Raw genomic sequence first — 24,884 nt, 5'->3', positions numbered from 1 at the left:
TGTTGGCAAAGTTGACAAGCACTTTCAAAGACATTTTATTAGTTAGATATTTGCAAATTTGCAAACAATATTTTCTTGTCAAATGTTCAGCAGATTTTGTAGTTTTCTTTAAGAATCATAAAAACACATCTCTTCCATCAACATCTTTTCTACTTTCCTATCCCCCCCGATAAAGGATATTCTTAGCTTCGTATACTGTGGTAGGCTGACTGAACAGGGGCCTGTACCATGAAGCTGTTTTAGCCAGGTAAGTTTAGGATTAGTTTGCACCAACCCTGGGTTTTAGGTGCCATGAAAGTACCTCAGCTTTAATCTGTGTTCATCGCCGTGGTAATTTACACTTCACGACTAAACTGCTCAGAAATAAATTATGATCTAGATTAGAGAGCTCACACCGAAACTGAACCAATCAGTGATCAGATTTACATATAAGTGACGCAACTAACTCGCATGCATGTTACAATGGCTAGTTATTTAAAACAATGTTTAATAAAATACAAATACTAATATAAAATGATATAAATATATATTACAAATATAAAAACAAATAATGGTTTCTATACAGGCAAAATCTGATTTTAGAGATAACATTTGCTGGCTTTTCAACATAATTTATTTATGTTCTATTCTTTTACTGTACTACACACAATTTGTATTTCTTTGCATTGCAATTTTTACATTCTTGTCTGTGGTGCAGATAATAATTTAATCCCTATAACATTCCCTAATCCATCCGTGTTGTGTCTGTGCAACAATACAAAACCCTTTAAATGAAATAAATGTGACGAAACTCAATTTCAAACTTCAACACAATCTTTCCTTCTTTACTCTATGATATGAAGGTTTGATAGCCTGTTGGTGTGAGACAGGGCTTATGTTCGAACACAGAACCACTTCAACATGCCCTCAGTCAAACCAGAGTCAGGATTTTGATGACCCTCAAATTTTTTAATCTACACTTCAACTGACCACTATATTCACACACTGGCATTTTTTTATTTAGCCTTTATTTAGAATTAGCTTCTCTCGTGTATTTTGTTCACATTTCTTCTGTAATGACGGTAGACGATTGAGTTTCTGGGGAAGGTTGTGAAATGTCCTACAATAACAGACAGCCGCATCGTAAAATAACAATCCTCACATTAACACGTTTGGCATAATAAACAGTACAAGTACATTGATCTCTTTAACTCTCTCAGAGCACACAGATAGTTTCTCTTCATCATGTGCTTCACCCTCATTAATAAAGGTAAACTAAATGATCACTAACATAAGGCAAGAGATTTTCATCCACTGTGGGGGCACATGCACACATTATACACACTGATCATATATTACATTACTTTAATATTTACCTACAGTAAATGTGTGTAATATATAGTCATTTAACTCAATCAGCAGTGTTTCTAAAACACTTCTCTCTTGTATAGACAGTAGAAACGGTATTACTCCATGGCTAAAATACATTTTTGTGTTACTAATATTTGCGCATATTTCCTGAGAAACATACAGTATCCATGTTGAACGTGATTGGTTTTGCGATACCGAACATCACTCCATGTGCACGTGCACGGATCTTAGCTTCAAGATCAAAGCTCGAGTTGACAAAGAAACTCCATGAGCTCTCCTTTATGGTACCAACAAAGCTTGATCACGTTGGTTTGGTTTTGTCAACGCAAAACTATTCCTTTTGTTCAGCTTGTTCAGTTTGTTCAGCTACGTTCATGGTACAGGCCCCGGTTTTACTGCTCCTATGCATTGTTGTTCTTTTGTTGCATATATTGCTTCTATGGTTTTCCCCTATTTTGTAAGTCGCATTGGATAAAAGCGCATGCTAAATATAATTATTGATTTTTTTGCCATATATCATTATTATCACAGATATGGAAGTTTCAGAAGGACAGCAGCGATATATAAACCACTGTAGAAGTACAGCTATGGTGAAAAAGAGGTGCGAGTACTTCTGGTCAACGTATGCATATACACACCATCACTATTAATGGAGTTACCTGAACTGATGCTGAAGTAAAACAAAAACAAACAATACAGACAGACCTTTCGTGTGAAAAATTTACTGTGAAGACTGTAGTGTGAAGTTACAAAGAATAATAATTAGTGTTCCGATACATAATCATGTCTCTACAAAAATATATTCTAGAACCCCCCAAAGAAAACGCTAAATAGCATTTCAGGAGACAGTACCAAAATATTTCCTCGGATCAGAAAATACAGCCCTCCAAAAACGAACCCATTGGTAAAACAGATTTTCATATACACATATATTAAAACATTTGACTACAATATCTTAAAATTACATTCCTAAATTACATCGTTCATAATTGGCATATCAAAACGTTTTACAATTAAAAAAGGAAGTTCAAATCCTATCCCCTCAGAAAACTGTACACCCCAAAAACTACAGCATGTGTACTACACAGTAGTGTAAAAATAAGTACCTATATATAATCTGATATCTACCACTCTTCTGGATTGGACGGGGTTAAAGGCAACACTACTTCCTGTGAAATACTCTGTGAGGTGTATCATACTTTACATGAGCTACTTAGTCCTCGGATCTAGTTTGCAAGTCCTAATGTTGCCTTGTCGTCCTATCCTAAATCATCAGCATCATCCTCTGGCATTTTTACCACACATTACCAATGCAGACTCGATCCGTTATAAAAGAAAAATCATGCATTTAAAATTAAGTTAAAAACAAAAAAACGCAAACTGCCAGTTTCAAATGCAGCAGTTTTTGCACGATGCTGTGAAGCTTGCGAGGTGGACGTTCAGCATGTAATGGATTGAGTGGAGATACAGTGATTGGTCTTAGCAGGCACTGTTGGTGGTCTCTCACTCGATTTGTCCCCCTGGGTGTAGAAGCTGTGAACGGGAGATGCCTCTCTCCAGGGCAAGGCTTTCGCATGGTTCAGTAGTGGTACTTGCAGTAGTGTTTGAATCGTAAGCAAATCTGGAATGCAGAATGGATCCAGAATTGTTCAGGCACTGGGGTTTAAAGGCTCAGTCTGTAAAAAGCCAAGGGAAAAGAGCTTTAGGCATCAGTTATGTTAAAAGACGTAAAAATGTACAACTTTTGGCTAGTGATTAACTGTAATATAATGATAATTTTATAAATCATTTGATTTTCTTTTCTTATCCCTATTATTTATAAAATATAATTATGCAGACAGAAAATAAGAGCATTATAAAGTTGAAGCACACTTAATGCAAGTATCAATCATTCTAAGTTATTGTAATATATTACTATTATTTATATGCTGTCAAATCGATTAATTGCAAATATTCAATTACAAAATAAATATTTGTGTTTATTAAAATTTTATAAATAAATTTTCTGTAGGTCTACCAGAAGTCAAGTTTGGGCCACATTTATGCTGTTGTCGCTGTAACCGTCAATACATATTTTAGTGTCATTAAAGCAATTAATCGGTTCCAAAAATATTTCCAATTATTTTTGGAACAGATTAATCACAATATAAATCCACAAACACACACACACACATATATATACATACTAAATGTTTACTTGTATATATGTATATATATATACACACACACATTTAAATATATTAAAAAAAAAAAAGATTCATTTCTTAAATATATACATGTTACATATACATTTTAGAATATTTGAGCTCATGAAAAACGAATATTTAAATATTTGTTTATTTGAATCAAGTTAAAAATGACGTAATTTGCTACGTATTTATTTAGGTTTTTTAATGTTGGGTTTTTGAAAAATACATAAAAACTGAATTTATACCTGCGCGGAACGGTATAATACAAAAAGAAAACAGGCAAAACAAAATGCAACGTGTATTGACAGTCTGTGATATATGGTTATCTTGTTTATTTTGTTTAACATGTTCTTGATAAGAAAATGCAAGAATATAGGTCTATTTTACTCTGGTGAAAGTCTATACGCTAAGCTGGCAGCGGAGAAAATACGCTGCTCTTCTAACTCCTATAGTAACAAAACCAAGAACATCTGGCTTTATTGTTTATAACGTTAATAATAAATAAAGTAAACATGCTTGATACCCTCCTGAACAAACAAAAAAATCATCCGTGCAAATATATTTACAGGCTGTTAAGTAGGCGAGGAATGACACACTAAAAAACAGTTTAGTCCAGTTAATGATGGGCATTGACAATAGCTTTGATATTTTACCATTAGATAGTTTGGTATTGCATCTTAAATTTCATTTATTCTATTCAGGGAAAATAAAAACTCTGCTACCTATAGAGGATGAATGTGTATTGTCTCCCCATATTTCCATTTAAAAATATTTTGGTGGGTCTCAAGATAGATTATACCCGTCTAGGTGGGTCCTGGAATTAAAAGGTTTCTGAATCGATGTTCTAATTGGCTTTTAGGTATGGAAAAGGTGCCAATCTTATGTTAAGGCCAAAAACATTTACATTAGTTGCAGTGAAATGTACATTTTCATGTTTCAAGTTGTTGAAATTAGCATAACTTAATCATTTTTAAACGAACGAATATGAATTTACTAAGAAAAAAAGCTCAGAAACAAGTTTTGGTAATAACTGATTAAGTGTTAATTTTTACACCTAATTTGAGTAATGTTAATAAATCACCAGTTTTGAAACATTTTAATATGGTGATGTGAGCCGAGCATAAAACACGATCTTGGCATCCGGTGTGTAAACTAAACATATTTAAACTAGCTTGCGACATGAGTGAACAAAGATGACAAATGATTTTTAACATTTTCTGTATATTATAAAACAATTACAGATGAAGTGCAAGAAGTTTTAAATAAGACGTGACAACTCTAAGGTCGTCTGTAGCGGTAACTTAACCTTGTGGTGACGCAGTTTTTTTCTTATGAAAAATACCAATATTCGAATAGCATTTTTAATATTCTAATAATTATTGTGGATCGAATATTCAAACATTTTTGCACATCCCTAACATTCATATAAATATACACGGTGCGCGCACACGCATATATAACAAACATTTATTTTTAATTGCTTTCATGGCACTAAAATATGTAAAGACTGTTTTAGCGGCAACAACATAAACGTTATGAGGCCCAAACTTAACTTCTGGTAGACCTCCGCAAAGAATCAATAACTGTTAAGTAGTTTTAATTTAATTCAATACAATTGATACACAATCAAATATTGATATAAATTAATATAAATCATACACCAGACACCGAAAGTTCACCTCGGGCCAGGTGTCTGCATCTGATGAAACCATCTATATGCAAGTTATCTATTTAATGTGTGAATAAATTAAAGTAAGACTTGCCTCCATTGCTCAGCACATTGCCTTCTCTTGACTTAGTCTTCACGTTGTTCTCCAGAAAGGACCTTTAATCAAACAACAGGCAGATTATTCCAGCTGTACCAAATATTAACAAAGCAATTTGTTCTAAATGAAAATGAAATTCCTCACGTTTGGTCTCCTTCTAGAGACTTCTGGATCTCCTGAAGCACACCTGTGTTAGAGCAAGACATTATTCAAACAAACTGTCAATTTTCCTTAAACACTATTCCTAGCGTTGTCAGACAGATTCATTGCAATAATGACAACATACAACAATATTATTGTGCGGGATAATGAACATTACAGATCATGCACACACAACTGCACAGGCCATTCTTTTTAAAACAAACAGCATGTTTAGATTGTTACTTTCAGCCATTTGCATGTTTAAAACACAGCAAGCATGAAACACACAAACTGATAATATGTCAATTGTCCGAGCTTGCCAAATTCAATCAGTTACTTATTTCTGAAAATGGGGTTTTGTTTGACTAACTGCTGATTCCTCGTGTACTCACTCTCATCGTTGAGCAAAGCATGCTCCATTACTTGACTAGCAGAATTCTCTGGAACAAACAAGCACATCGATCAGTCTAGTAAAAAACATGCAAACGCTTCATAGGGAACTTTAAAACACAATCTGCGATTGATGCAACAGCCATGCACAAAAGATAAAATATGGCACTGTTGCATCGATGGCAGATTGCGTCCGATTTGTGAGTGATTTACGGGGTGAAACATTCAAAGAAACATTGAGAACATGCATGTTTTAGTATTCATTGTTTAGCTAGCGCACACGAAACAGACGCTTAGAAAAAGCACTTTGAGTCTCACCATGTCCATCACCGTCTTTCGTGAAATTCCTGCATGGACAACAAACACAATTGTCAATGTTTGACATCAGACAAATATAATATTATATCCTATAGTTCAATAGATAAAGCTTATCTGCCATCTATACAAACCTGTTTTCTATTTCTGGTTGGTTCTTGTGAATGGGACTCGATGGCTTCTTGGACCTCATCTGATGAGGAGCCTCAACCAAAGAGTGTGGTTCCACCACTCAACGGGTGGAAAGAGAGAACCTTTCGAACTCAGACGGGGAGATCAGGTAGAAACCTAAACGGTTTCATGATGCAACATTTATATTTAAATAAGTGTTGAAGCATCAGCTAAATTTACAAGTGTAAATAAAATCCAGCATCTCCTACCTTGGCCATATTTGGTGAACACACAGGAGGCGATTCCGCTGACGTCCTCTTTCCGTATGCAGGGATAGTGCACCAGCATTTTGACGGAGGGTAGAGAGATCACGTGAAGCTCACCCTGATTGGTCAAAACCACCATGCTGCTTTCCAGCTGTTCGTCGGTCCGGCTTCCGAACCACGCCACGCCCACACGGCGCACGCGGGATCCATCGACCGCCGTGAGCTTCAGCTTTGACTTACTGCTCACTTTGGGCAAAGTAAACAGCTGCACACACAAACCCGCACAGTAAGACACAATCTCTGATGTAAAACAAGGCCAATCATATTTATAATAATAATAATGTCAATATTCACCTTAAGCTGCTCTTCTGACACGACTAACAGATGATGGGACCCGTGCATTTCAGGACTGCGTGCCAGGTCGTGGGCCACCTCCAGGGGTTCAGGCAGGGGGGCCCCTTTCCCATCCAAGACCACCAGACCTACTACTGGAGCCCGATGCATCAGTTGAATCTCTTTAGCTGCAGATATGTATAATGTCATTTATTTGATGATATATTTTAATATTTATATTACTATGTTTTGGGGCTGTCAAAGGATTAATGGGAAGTATTTATAAATATATATTTACAGATAATTAAAATGATATATTAACATTTATTATATTTTAATTATCATTGAAGTAAAATGAGTGTGTTTGTTTATGAATATGCATATGGACGGTACAGACATATGTAAACATGCACTTTTATTCTTGATTATTTATAATTGATTAATTCATCGTTTATATATTAGATTTGATTTTAACCTGGATGAGCCATCACAGGATCCTCCATCCTCCGTTCCACCGAAGGGATGCGGAGAACGTAAGCAAACACTGCTCCTCCATTGGTCCCGGCCCACAGTGAGGGTGTACAGTGTGTACCTGCGATAGACAACAATGTTTTCTTCAGCTACAAACTACAATTCAGAGATACTAAAGAGTGATAAAGGTGAGCCTTAAAACACTTACTATCACTGACGAACGTGTCGGCGAAGTAAAGCGTTCTAACCAGGCCGGTGAAGGAGTCGTCTGAGGAACGGGCTTCGATCTTTCTCTGGACGGGAGCAAGCTCCATCTCCTGAAGAGCCTCAGCCTCCAACCTGGCATTGATCTCTTGAAGCTACAAAAACAGTCACGATATTTACAATCAAGCCACCGTAGTCGCAAAACCTCATGCAGTAATAGTCTTCCTAAATCTGCACACCTTGGCTGCGTTGGTGGTGTGATGTTTGCGCATGGAGACCCGGCTGCGACGGATTCTACGGAAAGACTGGCGTAGGGATTTTTTGATGGACTTGACGCGGGACAGCGGCCCTTCCAAGGCCAACTGATCGCTGGGGTTTAGGGTGCACCTGTGAACAAAACGCAGACAACTGTCAAAGCATTCGATCCGTGAGCGTGGAGGGGGTTTGTTCCGAGTGCGGTACATTCATGTGATTTCCCTATGGATGTTTAGAACCAGAATGTTATTTCTTATGTTTTTCCTCACTTGACCATTATGTTGTTCTTCTGTTGGTAGTCGTAAAAACCAAATCCGTGGCTGGTGCCGAACGCCACCAGTTTCCATTCTGAGTGCAGGGCGATTGCTGTGACCACAGCGGGCGGCTGGCACTGCACGAGGGCGAAGGGCTGGAAGCCTGCAGGAAACAACACCGGCTCCTCCCGCACGTCTAGACGCGCCTGACCCTTCCATCTGAAGCCTTCCTGACCCTGCAGCAGATCCACCACTGTTGCCTCAACCGTCTGCTCAGCCGCCTCGTCGTTCAGCTCCAGAACCAAAATCTGATGGAAACGCACACAAAAATGACATTTTGTAAACACCTTTGGCGGTACTTTTTTCATGATTTTTTGATGATTTTTCAGTCAATTCTGATAATTACAAGCGTTTAAAAGGTCCAAGGTCATGTATTCGATCCCAGAAAAAACATACTGATAAAAAAAAATAGAGATTGAATGCACTGACGGTTGATACGTGTCGGCTAAATGCAAAAATGCAAATCTTGACTTGTCCATGATATTTTAAGAATTTCCATGACTTATCAGGGTTTCAAATTTCCTGACATTTCCATGCGCTCCATGACCGTGAGAAATCCATTTCCTTTACAGGAATCAAAACTAAACGCATTATTTCTGCAAGTTCTGCAAATCCATTTCGTTTCACTGAACTTGTAATGGCGGGTTTATGTTGTTTTTTGTTTTGATTGTCGTTGTGTATTGGAAACGTGTGATATGATCCCAAATAGATTTTGGGAAAAGATAAGGCAAATTGCGCAACATCGACTGTTTTTGGCAGACTGTACAACATTCATCTTTGTTTTAAGTCATCGATTCTTGTCATGTTGCCCATTTGCATCACTTTAAATAACTGAAACAGTGCCAGACCAACCCAAACATCTTAACTTTTGCCTTCAAGTCAAAGTGTCTGGAGTCTATATTCGCTGTAGTCTTATTGGTTGTTTATTTGTGGGAGGAGTCAGGATTGTGTGGACTAGAATTTATTAATGGTCCCAAAAATGTTTGTCAAACAGTAAATGTATGGCAAATCATGCGAAGAACACGTCTGCACGACACAGAAGAAGGTGTTTCTCAATTTACTGTCCGTTTTAAAAAATCGGTATAGAATTTTCAATTGTCCAATCAGAAAAGGGCAGACGCCCATTTCTCAATTTCTGGGCGTTATCAAACAGCATAGGCGCTTTCAACCATCCAATGGGAGAAAGGAATAGGAATTGCCCACTTGATGTCTTCAATCAATTCAAGAGATTGAAAAACGCAAATATGAGCCCTTTTTTTGCAGAAACCCCAGTCTAAATCGTGCTGAAATCTCTGTAGTTCAGTGAAAGGACAAAGAGAGAGTTACTAACACCACAAAGAAACTCTATACAGAGCACAACCAATTTCCTAATGGCTGATGAGGACATGATGTCTACTGAACTGTTAGAGAGGTTCAGTCAAACTCTTTAGCAGCAACTAAAAGGATAACGAATCTGATAGTTGCCGTGACAACTGGGTGCAAGAAATTACAATGGCAAATGGCTGTAGACCTCCAATCGTCATTATATTCACATCAACAAAACACACTAGATTCCAAGAAATGAGGTCATAACTAAATCGACAGATTTTACTTTCACTTGTCTGTGCACTGAATATTTCAGACAATATTTCAGTTAAGTGAAGCGTGAGAACCAAATGAGACCTTACCTGCCCTGCGGTTCCAGCTACCGTGAGGTACCCGCTGTATTTACACAGGTGGATCTTCTGAATGCCAAGCCGAGGGTCGTCACTATACGGGTCAAAGCAGCCCACCTGAAGTTCACAAATCATAAAAAGACATCAAGTCAAAATCAGGCGTTTAAAAAAAAAAATTCTCTCTATGAAATCAACTACTAGAATGAATGGAAACAAACCTTGCGGAACGGAGGCCACTCTCCCTCACTGCCCTGGTTCATGTTATCGTTCGGGTCGGCATCCGTATGAAAGACACCAGCCGTGCTAAGCTTGTACATGGGGAAAAGGCAGACCCCCGAGGCATCCCAGAAGCGCACTGTGCCATCTTCATGCCTTCCAGAAAAAAAAGACAAAAAAATTGAGCGAGGAACATTTATTTATTTAATGTCATGCGGTAAGAAGCATTTTTCAATGTTTGTTCCTCATCCGTAAAAGTGTTATGCAATTTTGCATATCTGTCTTCCTCCAGGGAATTTCAAAAGAATACGGGAGAGTCAAAACACTTCAGATCCTCATAAAAAAAAAACAATGGTTTTCCATAAACACATTTTAGACAGGACCCACAATTAACACTTTAAACCAACTGCACGTACAGTGTATAAAACAAGAGTTAGTGGATAATTTGCCTGTAATTACTTCGAATTTTGCAATAAAATCCATTAATTACTTATCTTAAGCGAGATATGATTCAATGACACAAATAAAAGAAAATAAAAACTAAAAATATGAGTTCAAGTGACTACCTAGTGTTTACGTTGTTGCCTTTATTTGCTTTCTTACTTTAATTTCTTTTTTCACAGTGGTTTTAATTAAGTGAGACTTTTACAGCACTTTAGGGCAACGTCTGCTCTTATAACACTCGCTTTATAAAGAAACACATTGTTACAGCCTCTGCTAGTAAAAAATATGGCCAATAAAATCTCAATTTACCCACGACTATTACATATGGAAAAAAATTTAATTTCACACCGTTTAGCTCTTTGTTCTTATGAACACAGGGATTTACAAAAAATATGTGTTGTGTTATTTGACAGCGGTCCACTCACCCTGTCAGGAGCAGGTCTCTCTGCGGAGGGTCTGGAGCGAGATTCTGTCCTCCGTTTATGGGCCAAGGCTTTAAAAAGACAGAAACAGGAAATCAAGCTCTGAATGAATGCAAGGCAAAGATTAAAGACGCTCATGACGCCATCAAAGAGAAACCACAGTGAAAACACTTGACACACTTTTGGGTGTACTTTGAAGTCAACAGAAGTTAACATTTAACTTGATAACCCTGAATAGTGTATCACTATTATGGCGCTATACTACAAAACGCCCTTCCCATAAAACAAGAATCAAAACTTTTGTTACATGCAACCTTACTATAACAACTACTTGATTAAATGATTTAAAAAAAACTTGCATATACACACACATGGACAAATCACTGAGCATCTTCTCTTTGCCTGAAATTACCACGCAATAACACAAATCACACAAAGCATGCATATAGAAACTTCGGGGGTCCCAGCTTGACCTTTATGTATACGTGTGTGTGATCCTTTGTATGTGGGCACCTTTCTGGAGTAGTGCGTGTTTTGATTGGCTCCGGCCGCCTGCACTCTCTCCCAGAGTTTGAGCGGGATGGACGAGACGTGGTGAGAACACGTGATGGCAGAACAGTGTAATGGCACCAGGTAGGGTGTCTGGATGACGGGCCAACCTTCAGTCTGCAGATCTATCACCACCAGCTCCTCCTCCACCAAAACCACGACAGCGCTGGGGTCACCTGCAACACGCACATTTAGATTAGAAATGCATCTTTAATTCAAAGGCAATTATCATTTTAAACATTGTATAGGTGTATGTGTTCCCTGGGAATCAACCTATAAATGTTCCGCCGCTAGCACAATTCCCTACAAAATGAGTTCAAGAAATGCAACAGGAGCAGTTTGCATCTCATATTTGCAATTGCAGTGAAATGAAATGAAACCCACATTTGACAGGCCTGAATAACAAACTATGTGTATATATATATACACATAGCTTTCCTGTAGCTCAGTGGTTACAGCATTGCGTTATCAACGAAAGGTTGTGGGTTCGATCCCAGGGGATTGCAGATACCCAAGTATAAATGTATAGGATAATGCAATGCAAGTCGCTTTGGATAAAAGCATCTGCCAAATGCATAAATGTAAATGTATTCAAAGACAGTATTTACATGTTCATAAGTATAAACAGTCAAATGAAAAAAAATTGAACAATTTATTAAAAATAATAAATTAAAAAAACAAAAACAGTAAACCCCATATTTTACAATTGTCTAAAGACCCTAAAGTCTATAAATGGTCACAAGAAACACATTATAAATGCATGTCATGACTAGATGTAAACAGAGATCCGTGTCTCCTGTATTTGTTATTGGATCACCTGAGCCAGAGACAATAAACATCAACTTCTCCCTCTTACCTCTGTGATCCTCTCCTTCCCGGATGACGAAAAAGTCGATAATGCGTGATGTGAAGTCGAGAGCCTCGTGGGTTTTGCTGTGGATGATGGAAATGCAGTGTCTGTCGCCATAACTGGCCCTCGGCATTCCTCCACTGAAGATGAGGAACGTTGGACTGGGAAGAGGCACAGAAGGTTTTACATGCAGATTACAAAAGCAATGTAGAGAGTTTGCTAAACTGTATATATTGCTGGTATAGTAAATGATGGAAAATATGGTCATAAACAGCTTAATTTGTAGGTTCAAATCCCAACCGCTAAGTTATTGTGGTCTTGACAAACATTGACATCATCTTGCCCATTATCATTAATTCATCTACACAATGACATATAACTAAAAACATCCATCCACTTTTCAAATCAGGAAACTTCACATCACACGTGCGTGACTTTTTTAAGAGAAGGAGAAAAACAAGGAAACGTGACATTAAATAAAACTGCAGGATAAAATGTGCTCGAGATTTGTGGCAGAAATCCGACGGAAGATTTCAAGGTTGAGAGGAAAATATGAAGCTCTGTAACAGGTTTAAACATTAACCATACAGTGTGAGTCACAGAGAAGCGCTCCGAGTTAATGACACCACAAGCAAACACACCTGTCTCAGCATCAGTTAGAAACACACAAACATCACAGTCTCATAAAACAATATAACACTTACCCTTGTTTTGTTGGCAGCTGTAAAACTTTAGATATGGCCTTGCAGGGAAAGGCGCCGTATGGTATCTCTTGTTTCTCAGGTTCAGTTTGCGGATCTTCACCAGTTACGGTCCAGTTGCAGTAGCTTCCGTCGCTATGGGAACTGAGGATGTTCCCACCGTCCTCCATCCACCAAACGCTCTCCAGTTGCTACAGGGAATACAGAGAAACTAAAACATTAGATTTTGGAAAGAAAAGTGCTTGCCTGCGAAAAACTTGTCCCATGAACAGTAGGGTGCTGTGGATGACTGCCCGGGCGTTGCTATGTGGTTGCTAGGGTGTTCCCTGTGGTTCTTTATTGTCCGAGTCAAGAGTCCACCTTAAAGCATTTGTCACATTCTAATCCTTAGATACAGTCCAGATCCCACTTTAAAAGAAAATCGCTGTGATTTTTCCAGTTAACCGCCCTTCAGGGCAAAACAACAAAAAGCACATTTTTCCTCAGCAAGCCACAACGTCTCACCAAAAATCACCATGTCTTGAGGCACAAAGTGTGTTGAGAGTTCTGGAGTTTGTTACCTGTATGCCTAGAAAGTGTTGGACGGGACGCCTGCGATCCAGATCCCACAGAACCATAAGGCCTCGGCTGTAGCCAATCAGAACCTGCCGTGGGTTGAGCGGGTTCTCCTGCAGGGCCTCCACACACTCCAGATTCCTGCGGCCGACATACTCCTCTGGAACTCTGGGAAAGTATAAAGAACAGGCCAGCTGTCACAAAGGGTAACTGTATCAGACATGTAAAAACGTTGCATAATGTCACTGGACTTGAGGAAATAATTGAGGCATGGCAGTGACGTGATGGAATGGTGCTTTAATTTGCATAAAAAGATAAATTTCCATTAATCTCATTGCATCTTTGCGTTACTTGTTCTTATGAACAGCTTATATTTAAGAAAAAAATTGTTACTAAACTGTTAGTAGCTTAATAGAACAATGTTTCAGTTTCAGTGTGACCTCTCACCTGCTCTGTACATCATCTACACTAATGTTATTCTCCTCCAGCTCTCTGAAGCCAGGCACCTCCACCACAAACACATGCCCTCCCTCTGTGCCCAGCAGCAGAAGTTCACCCGATGAGTGTGCCAGGACCGCCGTGACCCGCGTCACACTGGGAGGGGCGCTGTTTGCATAAAATCACAAGTGTGAATTAAATACACAGTATATCAGAAACACTTCCAATATATACAATGCATTACACAAGACATCGTTATTGCATTAAAAAGTAATTCATATGAACAGAAATTGAACATCATAAGACTGGCTAAATATAAAAAAGCTTAACGGAATACGATTTGTGAGCAGGGATGCACCACACAACAGGATAGATACAGAAACCAACAAAATGTGGTTTGTCCTAGATGGTTGAAACTCAAAGTGACTAGGGCTGGGCGATAAATCGGTATCGATATTTATCGACGGTACAACATTGTCGATATCAATATTAAAAAAAGTTTGATATAGCACTAGATAATTTCCTTAAAATGTGCGCACCTGTGACATCCGAAGATCTTAAAAAGCCTATAAGATGTTTTGTTACATGAGCGTGCTACGATTGACAAGCAAATAACTAATAAGATCTAATTTGCCAGGTTACGTTAGTCTCAGTCGGGTTGCGTCATCGCCATGTTGACATTAGAACACGTGCAAGATGATTGACGTGCCCGCCGTCAGCGAGGAATTTGTGAACAAAAAGTGAAATGTCAGCTCCCCAGTTTTTTGGTTTCTTTTCTTCCGACCAACATCAGAAGAACGTAGTGTGTAAGCTATGTAAAAAAAACTCCCGGCTAAGCAAAGAAACACAAGGGATTTATTCCTCCATCTAAACCGCTGCCACCCTTTGGAATATACATCATGTCGCCCATCTGCCTCCAGTCAACAAAGAACCCACAAGCAGTCCACGATGGAGAGGTACTTGGTAACAATGCCATATGATACATCTTCCAAGCGATATAATGACATAACCCATGCAATGGTTTACTCCATTGCAAAAGAAATGCTGCCGTTCAGCATGGTGGAGAAGTCAGGCTTTTGTTTACTGTTATAAAGGTTTGTTGGTATTACTTTTTACAGATGCTGTTGTTGATCTACCTCAAAGTTTGCCTTGATTGTTCCACGTTTACATTAAATTGAAGTGAACACATATTGTAACATCTTAAGTACAAAGTTAAAGTTTGTTTAAACTTGTATCTTAATACAAGTAGAGTAAAAGAAGATATTTTGTTTAAAAAAAATTGTTTTACTATTTTTTTACTGCTAAAACTAATTTTATTTGCTGTGTGCCTTAATAATGTGGGTCAGTTAAAATACAGTGGTTAAATACAAACTGTTCCAATTGTCATTTTTACTTAAAAAAAAAAAGGTCAATAATTATCAATATCGAACGATATGAAGCATCATATCGTTGATATATTTTTTAGCCATATCGCCCAGCCCTATGTCAAACTGCACTTGGATTGGACATAATATATATTTAAGCCATACATCACTTTAAGACAAATTTACACAACTTGTTTTGAATCTTGAGCTTACAGGATATGACATCATATATTGCTAAAAAAATAATCATGAGGGTCAGCTGACATGTCATGTGCCCGTGACAGGAGTCAAACGGAGGGGAATAGCAGTCATGTCTAGGAGAATGTGAGTCAGACCTCCAGCATTAGATGGGTGTGTGTTTGTGTAGAGGCATCTCGGTACATTCAAAAAAAAATCTTAAGCATGATAACATCAGATTAATAACCGTGTAGGTGTACGTTTCTGACTTACCCAGGTGGACCAGAGAGAGTGAAACGGCCGATTTCAAGTAATTCAGACATGCCACTATGGGCCCGAAGTGTCCACATGTGCAGACTGTTATCATCCAGCAAAGTGACAAACTCCACCTATCCCCCCCAAAAAACAGGGAAAATAAGAGCACATCAGGTAAAGACTGAAGACAACAGATATTGTATTTTATCAAGCTAAATTTAAAGCACCAGTTCAGCCGAAAATAAAAATCCAAACATCATGATGTCATGACGCACTACCTAATGAGAGCACCATATTAATATATTAAAAAAATAACCGTGACATGATATAGAGGTACTTTTTCATTTCATCGGTGTATGTATGTCACTCAGCAGGTGAAGGCGACTTACATGCAGCTTCCTGAAATAACTTTTCAACCTCGCCCAAAATTATTCGGTGATCTCATGAAAGATTGGGAATTAAATCCAAATTTTATGCCAAAAAAACTACTGGCAAATTCAGAGGCGGCAGGATTAAAGATAAAAAACATACCTGGTTTGGCAGGAAGTGCACCTGTGTAACTGCCGCATTCTCGTCATGAAGTCCCATAAACTCCACACCAGGAGCTCCATACCTGAACACTCGATAAGGAAATAAATGCCAGCCATTCACACAGCGCTTTGCCACTAATAAGATTACACTTTAATGTACATCTGCTGTGTAAATAAACAACAAATATGATTACATTCTAATCACACATTGCTAGCAACACACCAGATTACTCATTTCTATTTCCCCTCTTCCTCTCTGTAAATGATCAACAAGCAATTATGCAATACTATGGAAAAAACATACGTTCCCAGTGCTTGGGTTTAAATAAACTGTTCCAGCTTCTGGACTGCCTGCGTGATGGGCGTGTCATCGCCACTATAAAAAATCCTGTGATCAGATACGGGAAATCTCAGCACTCAATGTAATATCGCAATTTGCTCACTTTGCCTGAGGATTCAGAGACAGGGGAATGGAATGTGGAGTTATTTAAGTCAAGCCCAACGCTAAAGCCCTAACACAGATCAAATAACACAAACTCTGCTCTTCTGGTTGGTGGAGGATACAGTTTAATGGCTCCTGATCTGGTACCAATTGCCAGGAGCTCTAGACAGGGGCTGAATCCCAGAGCGCTGGGCTGATGGGGGAAGCCATGCTCTACCGTCTATGACAGAAAGAGAGAGAGAGAGAAAGAAAGAAAGAAGCAAGTTAAATAGAAATATACAAACAGATGAACCTGAGACTATAATTCTAAAAACAGCCATGTCAGTATTAAAATTGGAATTGTTGCCTGAGTAATAATGCTATAAATTTGTCTAACAAAATAAAATAAAATTATTAACTTCAAAAGTTTTTATTTATTTATATATATTTTTTTAATTATTATACTTTTATTGTAATATTTTTTTCTTTGTAATATTCATTACATTTTTAGCAATTTTGTTATCCGTTTCTGACACTTTAATCTTTATTTGTTCACTTTTTATGTTATGTTTATTTTGTTTATTTTTTTACAAAAATATAAAAAAGTTTAAATTTTATTTATTTTATAATTTTATTTTCTCTTGGTAATGTTAGTTAACATTAAAAAAAAAAATTATCTGTTTTAAAACCTTTTTTTTTTATTTAAATTTAAATGTATTTATTTGATTTACGTTAAACAAATAAACATAAAATTGTCAAAAGCAGATAAAAAATTGCAAAAATTTTAACTAACGTTACCAAGAAAACCCAAACCAAAAATAATAGAATAATAAAAATAAAACTACACTAAAGCTGATCAAAACTCGAATAAGGTTTGGCAAGAGTTTTTCACACACATACTTGCCTTTTTCAAATTCTAAAGCTAATCTGATTAAGAAGATTAAACCAAGTCGATAAGAGTCTGATCCCCTAAACTTCTCACAACGGTTGTACAAGTAGAGTCATATATAATATTTATTTAATGAAACTGAGGTTTCATTTTTTCGGTGGGTCCTGTCATGTACACTTTCAGAGCCTAACCCCAGACACTCCCACTTAAAGACCACAAAAATTTTATCTTGTGCAAATCAGCATATAAAAAACACAGTTCCTACGTAAATAAAGGTAGCAGTGCTTCTGCTGAATGTAAATGTATGCGTAATGGCCAAAACATTTTCGAGAAAATATCGTCATAAAGGTCTTTGATCACCTTGTTGAACTGATACAGATCCTGTTTGTGCTTGTCCCTATGAGACTCGTGTCCATGTCGCCGGAACCTCTTCATCCTCCCTGGAAGAGCAGGAACCACGCACTGCCTCGCTCACAGTTTCTCCTCTCAGCCACCTGACACATATACAATAAAGATACAAGGTTCATCATCAAAGGGTTCACAGACAGACAATAATAGCAACATTATATCAAGAGCCATCACAGTAAATAAAACACAAAGACTTAAGCTAAACACCTCAGAGAAGGTTGTGTGTGTATTCCAATGGAAAACGATGGATCTGATAGGTCCAGGATTTCCAAAGATGGGTTGCGGAGCGTTGACTGAAGCTACCCCCCTTAACCACCCACCCCATTCTCTCTCTCTATTTCACTCTCTCTCTGCCCAGCCCCCGCTGGGAGATCTCTGTGGTCCTGACTGAAGTAACTTTTGTTCTCGTGGTGCCCGGAGCTGAGCGCTATCGCGGCCCCTCCCCTCATCTGAACAAACAGCACCTGATGAAACACCTGTTGCACTGGGAAGCGGATTCATAAAGAGTCTCTTTCAGTTAGAGAAAGAAGGGGAGCTACCTGCTTTCCATTAAAGGAACAGTCCGTCCTAACAATACACAATACTCTCTGTATAAACGGCTGCTTCTCTCACCTGGTGCTTCAGATATTTGCCATTCATTTGCATGCAACAGAAAAGCTACTAGGGTAGCTTTTCCTCCATAGACCTTTGCCAAAAACTACCTTGGTAACCAAAGCATTGCTAATACTAACATTAAAGGGATAGATTAGCCAAAAAAATTAAAAAGTTTTTGTCCGATGTTGTTCAAAACCTGTATGACTTTTTCTTCTGTGAATAACAAAAGATATTTTGAGAAATGGCTCAGTGGTTTTGTATCCATACAATGGAAGTCAATGGGGGCCCATGTTTTTTGGTTCCCCACATTCTTTAAAATAAAACAAGAATAAGCCAAATGTTGAGTCACAGTCAATATTTGCAAAGAATGCTATGACATATTCAGATAAGAATTACGTCACATTACATCCAAACTCTCAGGTGAGCGTGTCCAGACATAACCAATCTCAAACTGCCCCATAATTCATCACACTTTCGAGACACTAAGCTCGACACATATCAACAACGAAGTTTGTTTCCTCAATCCATTCCAAACACAACCTTTCCACTGAGTCAGTCACTCTATTCGTCTCAGACACATATTTCTGTGATTCTTTCCAATATAAGCCAAGAACATTTAGTCACCGCTGTGCATGTCTGTACAAACGTTTCCAGAGAAGTGCATGAGATCCCGTTTCCGTATTTTTGGAAGCACAAATCCAGTAACTGTAGGACCCTGAAGCAAGCAGCCAAGAACAAAACAACGAAGGCTGTCAAACTCAACTTACGGGACAATGTTAAGGTGGGAGGTCCTCTGCTTAAGAGTAAGCCCGGCTTTATGAGGCAAAACTCTCAGCGGGAGAGCTAGAATTGAGCGGGCGAGGGTGAAAAGATGGGCTTCATTCAGTGAGAGAAAAAGTCTGAAACGATTTGCCTCCATACTGGGACTGTTTTCGTGATGGTGTCTAAAAACCATTCTAGTGTGTATGAACATATTAAATATCCATCCGTCTAATCCTCAATAAAAGGGATAGTTCTACCCAAAACTCAACTTTGCTGTTTATTTAGTATCCCCCAGGCCATACGAGACATATACATTTTTCCTTAAGTAGATCAATAAAAAAGATTGTTTTGTAAATCCGCAGCCCTCTGCGCATCATATAATGGATGTATATGGGGTCCACTTGTCTAAGGAGTCCACAAGCGGCTCCTGGTGACAAACTGACATCTTGTGAAGCGAATCGATCGATATTTACAATAAACTGAAACCAAAAACTACTAGTTTAGGAACTCTTAAACAGGTGGACCCCTTAAACATCCATTATATTAAGCACAAAGGGCTGCGGATTTACCAAACAATCATCTTAATTGTTCTACTCAAGAAAAAATGTCACCAATGATGTCCTGGGGGTGAGTAAATAAACAGCAAATTTGAGTTTTTGGATGAACTATCACTTTAATTAGAGGCAGAAAAAACACAGCTTCTTTGGAATCCTGTTGGGAGGAATTATAAGGAGGTGCGTTTGAGGGCATTTATGTACTGTAGGAGTCGAAGCCCAAGCTAGTCTAAATTAGAGGTGGGAGGACTGTGCAGAGACTTTATAGACGTTAAGAAGAAACGGTATGTTGAGCTAAGCAGCAGGCGAGCAGAGTTCCTCGCCATAATCAGCTCAAATGTTCAGATGACAGATTTATACCAGTGGAATACAGAATCATTTGTTTAAAAAAGCCTAGCAAACTATGATGGAATTATCTGGTTAGCTGGCAGTGAAGCCAAATGTCATGATCTATCAAGTTAATTACTCGGTCTTTATCACAATCTACTGTATTATCAAGGTAATAGATTGCCATATCTTTGTTGTTCTTAATGCCATTTTGTTACTTTATACACCAACATATAAATAATTGCCTTGAACATTTAAGAAACTAAATCAACATTTAAATAAATCCACAAATAAAGTTCAATTTATATTTAGCATTGAGCATTTTTTATTGTTCAAGGGAACAGTACCATGCAAATTATCATGATAAATATATTTATAAATACCAGAGTACCCTGTAAAAAACAGATTTGTTTTGTGAATTGATAATGGTTGCCCGGATGTTGCTCTGAGTGGTTTTTAGTAGAGGTGTAACGATACACAATCTTAAAAGTTCAAACGTTTGTGTAGTGCTAAAGAACTGAAACGGAAAGATCTGCTTGACCAGCGCTGTTTATGTCTTCTGAAGGGGTCTAAAACTGACGATATTCAAGCTATAATTGAAACTTCTGTATGTAAATGATTAAACATTTACATTAAATTAATATAATTCATTATATTTCACCAAAGTTTAATAGTTAGCGTTAAGAGTTCCTTTCCATCCCTATCTCATGGAATAAGCAATTGTCCAGTTTAAGCAAAACCCAAGACCTTGTATGGATGTCATTCGACGATAAAAAAAACCCCAAATGGCTAAAAACCGTACCCAGCATTCAAGGATTCAAACAGAGCTCATTCTGAAGTCCAAACAAGGAGCGCCTGCAGTAAATGGTGATATCGCTGTAAGGATCGATACGCTTACAGATTCTTCTGTTAAAGGTCATGGTGAGAGGTAACACTGTAGTACGCAAACACATCAACCAGTCTGAAAACTAACTCCGTGCAGTTTTACCATCCTGATACCCAGATGCGAGCAGCCAAAACTAGCACCCTACGGTCAGGAGAGGTCAATAGCTTATTAGTTTAAAACAGCATGTACAAGCCAACAGTGATGTCCAACTGAATAATAGAAAGCATCGTACTGCATGTGCTGCTCAGGCTGGTGTACGTCTATTAGGAATAAAAGGGAAACAACAACTTCAGTGGTGAAGTTTCTGATAGCTAGTTGCATTAAATCATGTTCCTCTCATTCACAGAGGTGCTTCTGTTCAAGACAATAGCCTCAGAGAAACTCTTGACAAATAGCAATGTTTGCGTGGAAACGAAACACTTAGCTCACGATTGAATACAAAACACGACAATGGGTTTACCGTTACAATTGCATCACGATATTTGTAAGAAAAAAAATATGTAAGTGACACTCAAATGACAGATTTTCTCCAAAACATTAACAATTTTAAGTAACACTATTATTTTGTTAAAGAATATACAACATTCAAGGTTTAATTTAACCATTTTTATGTAATCAAATAGAAACTGAAAAGATCTGTCACTGAAAAATAAAACAGAATTTTAACATAAAAATGTATTTCATATAAAAATATATTGCCATAGCTGTACGATACATATCTTAATAGCTCAACGATAAATTTCGTAAAGTTGTATATTGCGAAATACGATACTTCGATATATTGTTCCACCCTAGCAATGTTCGATTGTATTTTTAAGTACAGATTAAATTTAAACCCACTTCCTTAATTTCAAATCCGATAAATGCAAAAATGCCTGCACCTTTGACTTTTCTATTCATTTGTGACCATTTATTTTCTAGTATTCTTCATTTGTTTTAAAAGAGGAGCCATTTCTACAAAGAAATTCCATGACTTCTCCAGACCTAAAAATTCCTCGATATTCCCAGGGTTACCCTTCGAAATATTTCCGTTCAAATGATCAATTTCATTCAAGGTTCGACAGCTAATCGTGCCCGCTAACACGTCGCAGTGACATCAGTACATTCTCAGCATAGCATCCAACAGGAAACAAAGATCAGGGAAGAAGACAAGAACCGAGAGCCTGCCCTAACATGAGCGCAGAACTGTCAGTGAACTCTAACCCGAGACTTTCTCCCTCAACTGCGCAACCCGGTTTCATACGGCACGTTCCAATGTGTCATGACAAACCTTCGGGAACAATACGGAATTGCATGCGCTATTTTTGAGACAAAAGAACGTATTTAATGATATCCGAGCCGAGGTTAGTAGAAAGTAGAAACAAGTGCTGCAATAACAATCAGGTACACCCAGATTAAAAACTAAAATGTAAACACAGTTAAAACCAGTTTAACCACTGAGAGATGGTGACACGGCTACAGTTGGATTAAAGGTCTGTGGTATTTCAACCCATTGCGAAGATAAACATAACATCTTAAATGATGATCAGAGATAGCATTGTTTCAATGTAACAAAGTCTATAATAATTAACGCATGACAAGCGCTTAGATCACAGACTATGAGTTCAAATCGGTCTCGACAAAAGCGTCCCAGTCAGACATCAAATAGACAAAACTTCATAGCGCTTAAAAAAAGAATGGCTAAGGAAGAGGAAGTGTCAGACGAACTTCCTCACATTCAAACCGCTCATTGTAATCCCGATTTCTGCAGTGATTCTCTCCACACGCTATCAACTGCTGTGGAAGTGACAAGCCTTTGTTTACCTTCTCTTCCTCTCTGTGAAAATGCAAAAATAAGATCTTGTCTATAGCTATAGGGTGTGGTCGAACACAGGATGTCAGTCCCCAGACTCAAGCCTTTCCTGTCTTCTCTGAGAAGGTCTATAAACCGAAGAGTGAAAACCCACATTTACACCACAATCCCTCATTATGAAGTACCACACATCTAATGGTTTATTGTCAAGTTTGGCAAGAGGTGAAAACTGTAAAACCCTAAAATGTTGAATGACCGACAGTCATTGTCTATCAAAAGCTCTTCATATCACAATAAGATTAACCCAAGTTGCACTTTCTGCGCTCTTGCATTTCCCCTCAACAGGTGCATATTTCTTTTGACCCAGTTTTGAAGGACACACGAGTCACTTTACATTGTCTCACTAGATTCAACTTTGCATCGCGTTGGGTCAACGCATGTTTGTCAGGTAAATCAACACCATTTAAAAAGTGATGCGTCTCAAATCACATTGTATTGGTGCTTCACAAGGTGCTCAAAAATCCAGCCATGCATTACAGATCGGCCTAAAAAAAATGACCCATAACTAATAACGAAATTCATGTGACTCAGCCCTAATGCCTGTTGTCTAAGTTACTATTGTCATGGTTCCAAAACAGTCCGCTTTAATCCACATTAAGCATGCACGTATGAATTAACATGAGATAACAACGAACATGGCCGTGTGTAAAGGAACATGAGAGGCTCAGAGAGGCGGAGGCTTCATGCTCTCGATTCTTAACCTGTCAAACCGGTGGGACAGCTATCCACCAATCTATGCCAAGGACATCCAATGCCCAAAAAAAGTATTTCCCAAAAATACTTTTGCTTAAATAAATAGGCCATAGTGTCTTTTAACTATAGGACCATTGCGTCTTTATGCTATACATATTACACTATATAACTTTACCCTACATACAAGAAAATACACTTTACAGCACAATATAGAAACTGCATACACTATATACTGTATAATAGAACATAACTATATATACATACTGTATACACAAACTACCTACACAATGTATAACATAAAATAGTACAGTTACACATTCATATCTAGTGAGAACTTTATAATCAACAACAACAATAAAGGTCACTAACATTGCAACACGTGTCTATACTAATATACTGAGTATGGACACTTTTATCTGACTTACTGTTTCAACAAGCGGTTTCATAAAGACAAAGTCATTCATTCTCATATAAAAATAACATATAGTCAACGTAATAATAAGTGCTGCAGTAAGCAGTTGTGGTTTGATACTGAATAGTGTGTTACAATATGTTGAAAAACGATTACATTAAAGATAATGTAAGCAGAGACGTCGACTCCGTTATATAAAAGAAGGTAATGCACAGCTATGAGATAAACTATAGTAGATACGACTTTAAACTTGGTGAACTGCGACCCTGGCGTTCTTATAGACATCATATGACCGCTCAAATGTTCGCAAATCGAGAAAACCCAGTACGTTTTGCGACACAGCCATAGAGCCGCTGAGTGGTAACACCTGTAGCCGGGCAACAGTCGACGGGCCTTGGCAGGACTCACCTGATTCACCGCGGCCCGACGACCCGGTTCTGTCCACGACTCACACAGGTTTGCTAAATGATCCCGGGCTGAAGAAGAAAACCACGCCAGATGGTAATGTGAAGCAGGCTCGGTTGGTGTTTACCTCGCCTTCGAGGTGTGTGTATGGACAGAGGGATTATCAGTATAAGTGTTTCCTGCTGCGCGCTCTGGCTCCTCCCTGAACGAGCGCCTTCCGGAACAGTGTAGCGCGTGGTCGGCAGGGGCCGCTAGACACTATGGTTCTTTTATTTAATGATTTGGATACAAAGCACTAACATTGTTGTAACAAATACATTATTTCAAATGCATTAAATTAATATACGAGCGTTTAAAATAAATGTAAATAAATGAGATAATGAGGATTAGAAGTTTGAGTCAGTCAGAGATAGGGAAAAT

General features: G+C 38.1%; 1 protein-coding gene across 1 annotated transcript; it reads right to left on the bottom strand.

The window, feature by feature from the left end:
- Window positions 1-5,302: 5,302 nt before the first annotated feature.
- llgl2 (LLGL scribble cell polarity complex component 2) lies at window positions 5,303-24,657 on the bottom strand. The gene is made up of 23 exons (XM_056771171.1): window positions 24,468-24,657; window positions 17,932-18,065; window positions 16,826-16,923; window positions 16,263-16,344; window positions 15,750-15,865; window positions 13,945-14,103; window positions 13,503-13,665; window positions 12,946-13,133; window positions 12,248-12,402; window positions 11,356-11,567; window positions 10,846-10,913; window positions 9,979-10,132; window positions 9,773-9,877; window positions 8,061-8,353; window positions 7,776-7,923; window positions 7,541-7,691; window positions 7,337-7,453; window positions 6,883-7,049; window positions 6,532-6,793; window positions 6,286-6,439; window positions 6,155-6,183; window positions 5,450-5,886; window positions 5,303-5,364 (listed from the first exon to the last, which is right to left on the bottom strand). Exons 2-20 carry the CDS (start codon window positions 18,004-18,006, stop codon window positions 6,384-6,386), a joined length of 2,769 nt encoding a protein of 922 aa, XP_056627149.1. The 5' UTR covers window positions 18,007-18,065; window positions 24,468-24,657; the 3' UTR covers window positions 5,303-5,364; window positions 5,450-5,886; window positions 6,155-6,183; window positions 6,286-6,383.
- Window positions 24,658-24,884: the final 227 nt, after the last annotated feature.

The sequence above is a fragment of the Triplophysa dalaica genome, chromosome 17 (genome assembly GCF_015846415.1).
Source record: "Triplophysa dalaica isolate WHDGS20190420 chromosome 17, ASM1584641v1, whole genome shotgun sequence".
In the NCBI taxonomy this organism is placed as follows: domain Eukaryota; kingdom Metazoa; phylum Chordata; class Actinopteri; order Cypriniformes; family Nemacheilidae; genus Triplophysa; species Triplophysa dalaica.
This window is presented reverse-complemented; position numbering and strand designations above follow the sequence as displayed.

Excerpts from the sequence above, each read along its gene's own strand:
- llgl2 (XM_056771171.1), bottom strand. The coding sequence starts at position 18,006 with ATGAAGAGGTTCCGGCGACATGGACACGAGTCTCATAGGGACAAGCAC. Across the intron at positions 14,104-15,749 it reads ACTCTCTCTGGTCCACCTGG|CGCCCCTCCCAGTGTGACGC; the intron begins GTAAGTCAGAAA and ends TTATGCAAACAG. Across the intron at positions 13,666-13,944 it reads GTAGATGATGTACAGAGCAG|AGTTCCAGAGGAGTATGTCG; the intron begins GTGAGAGGTCAC and ends ATACTTTCCCAG.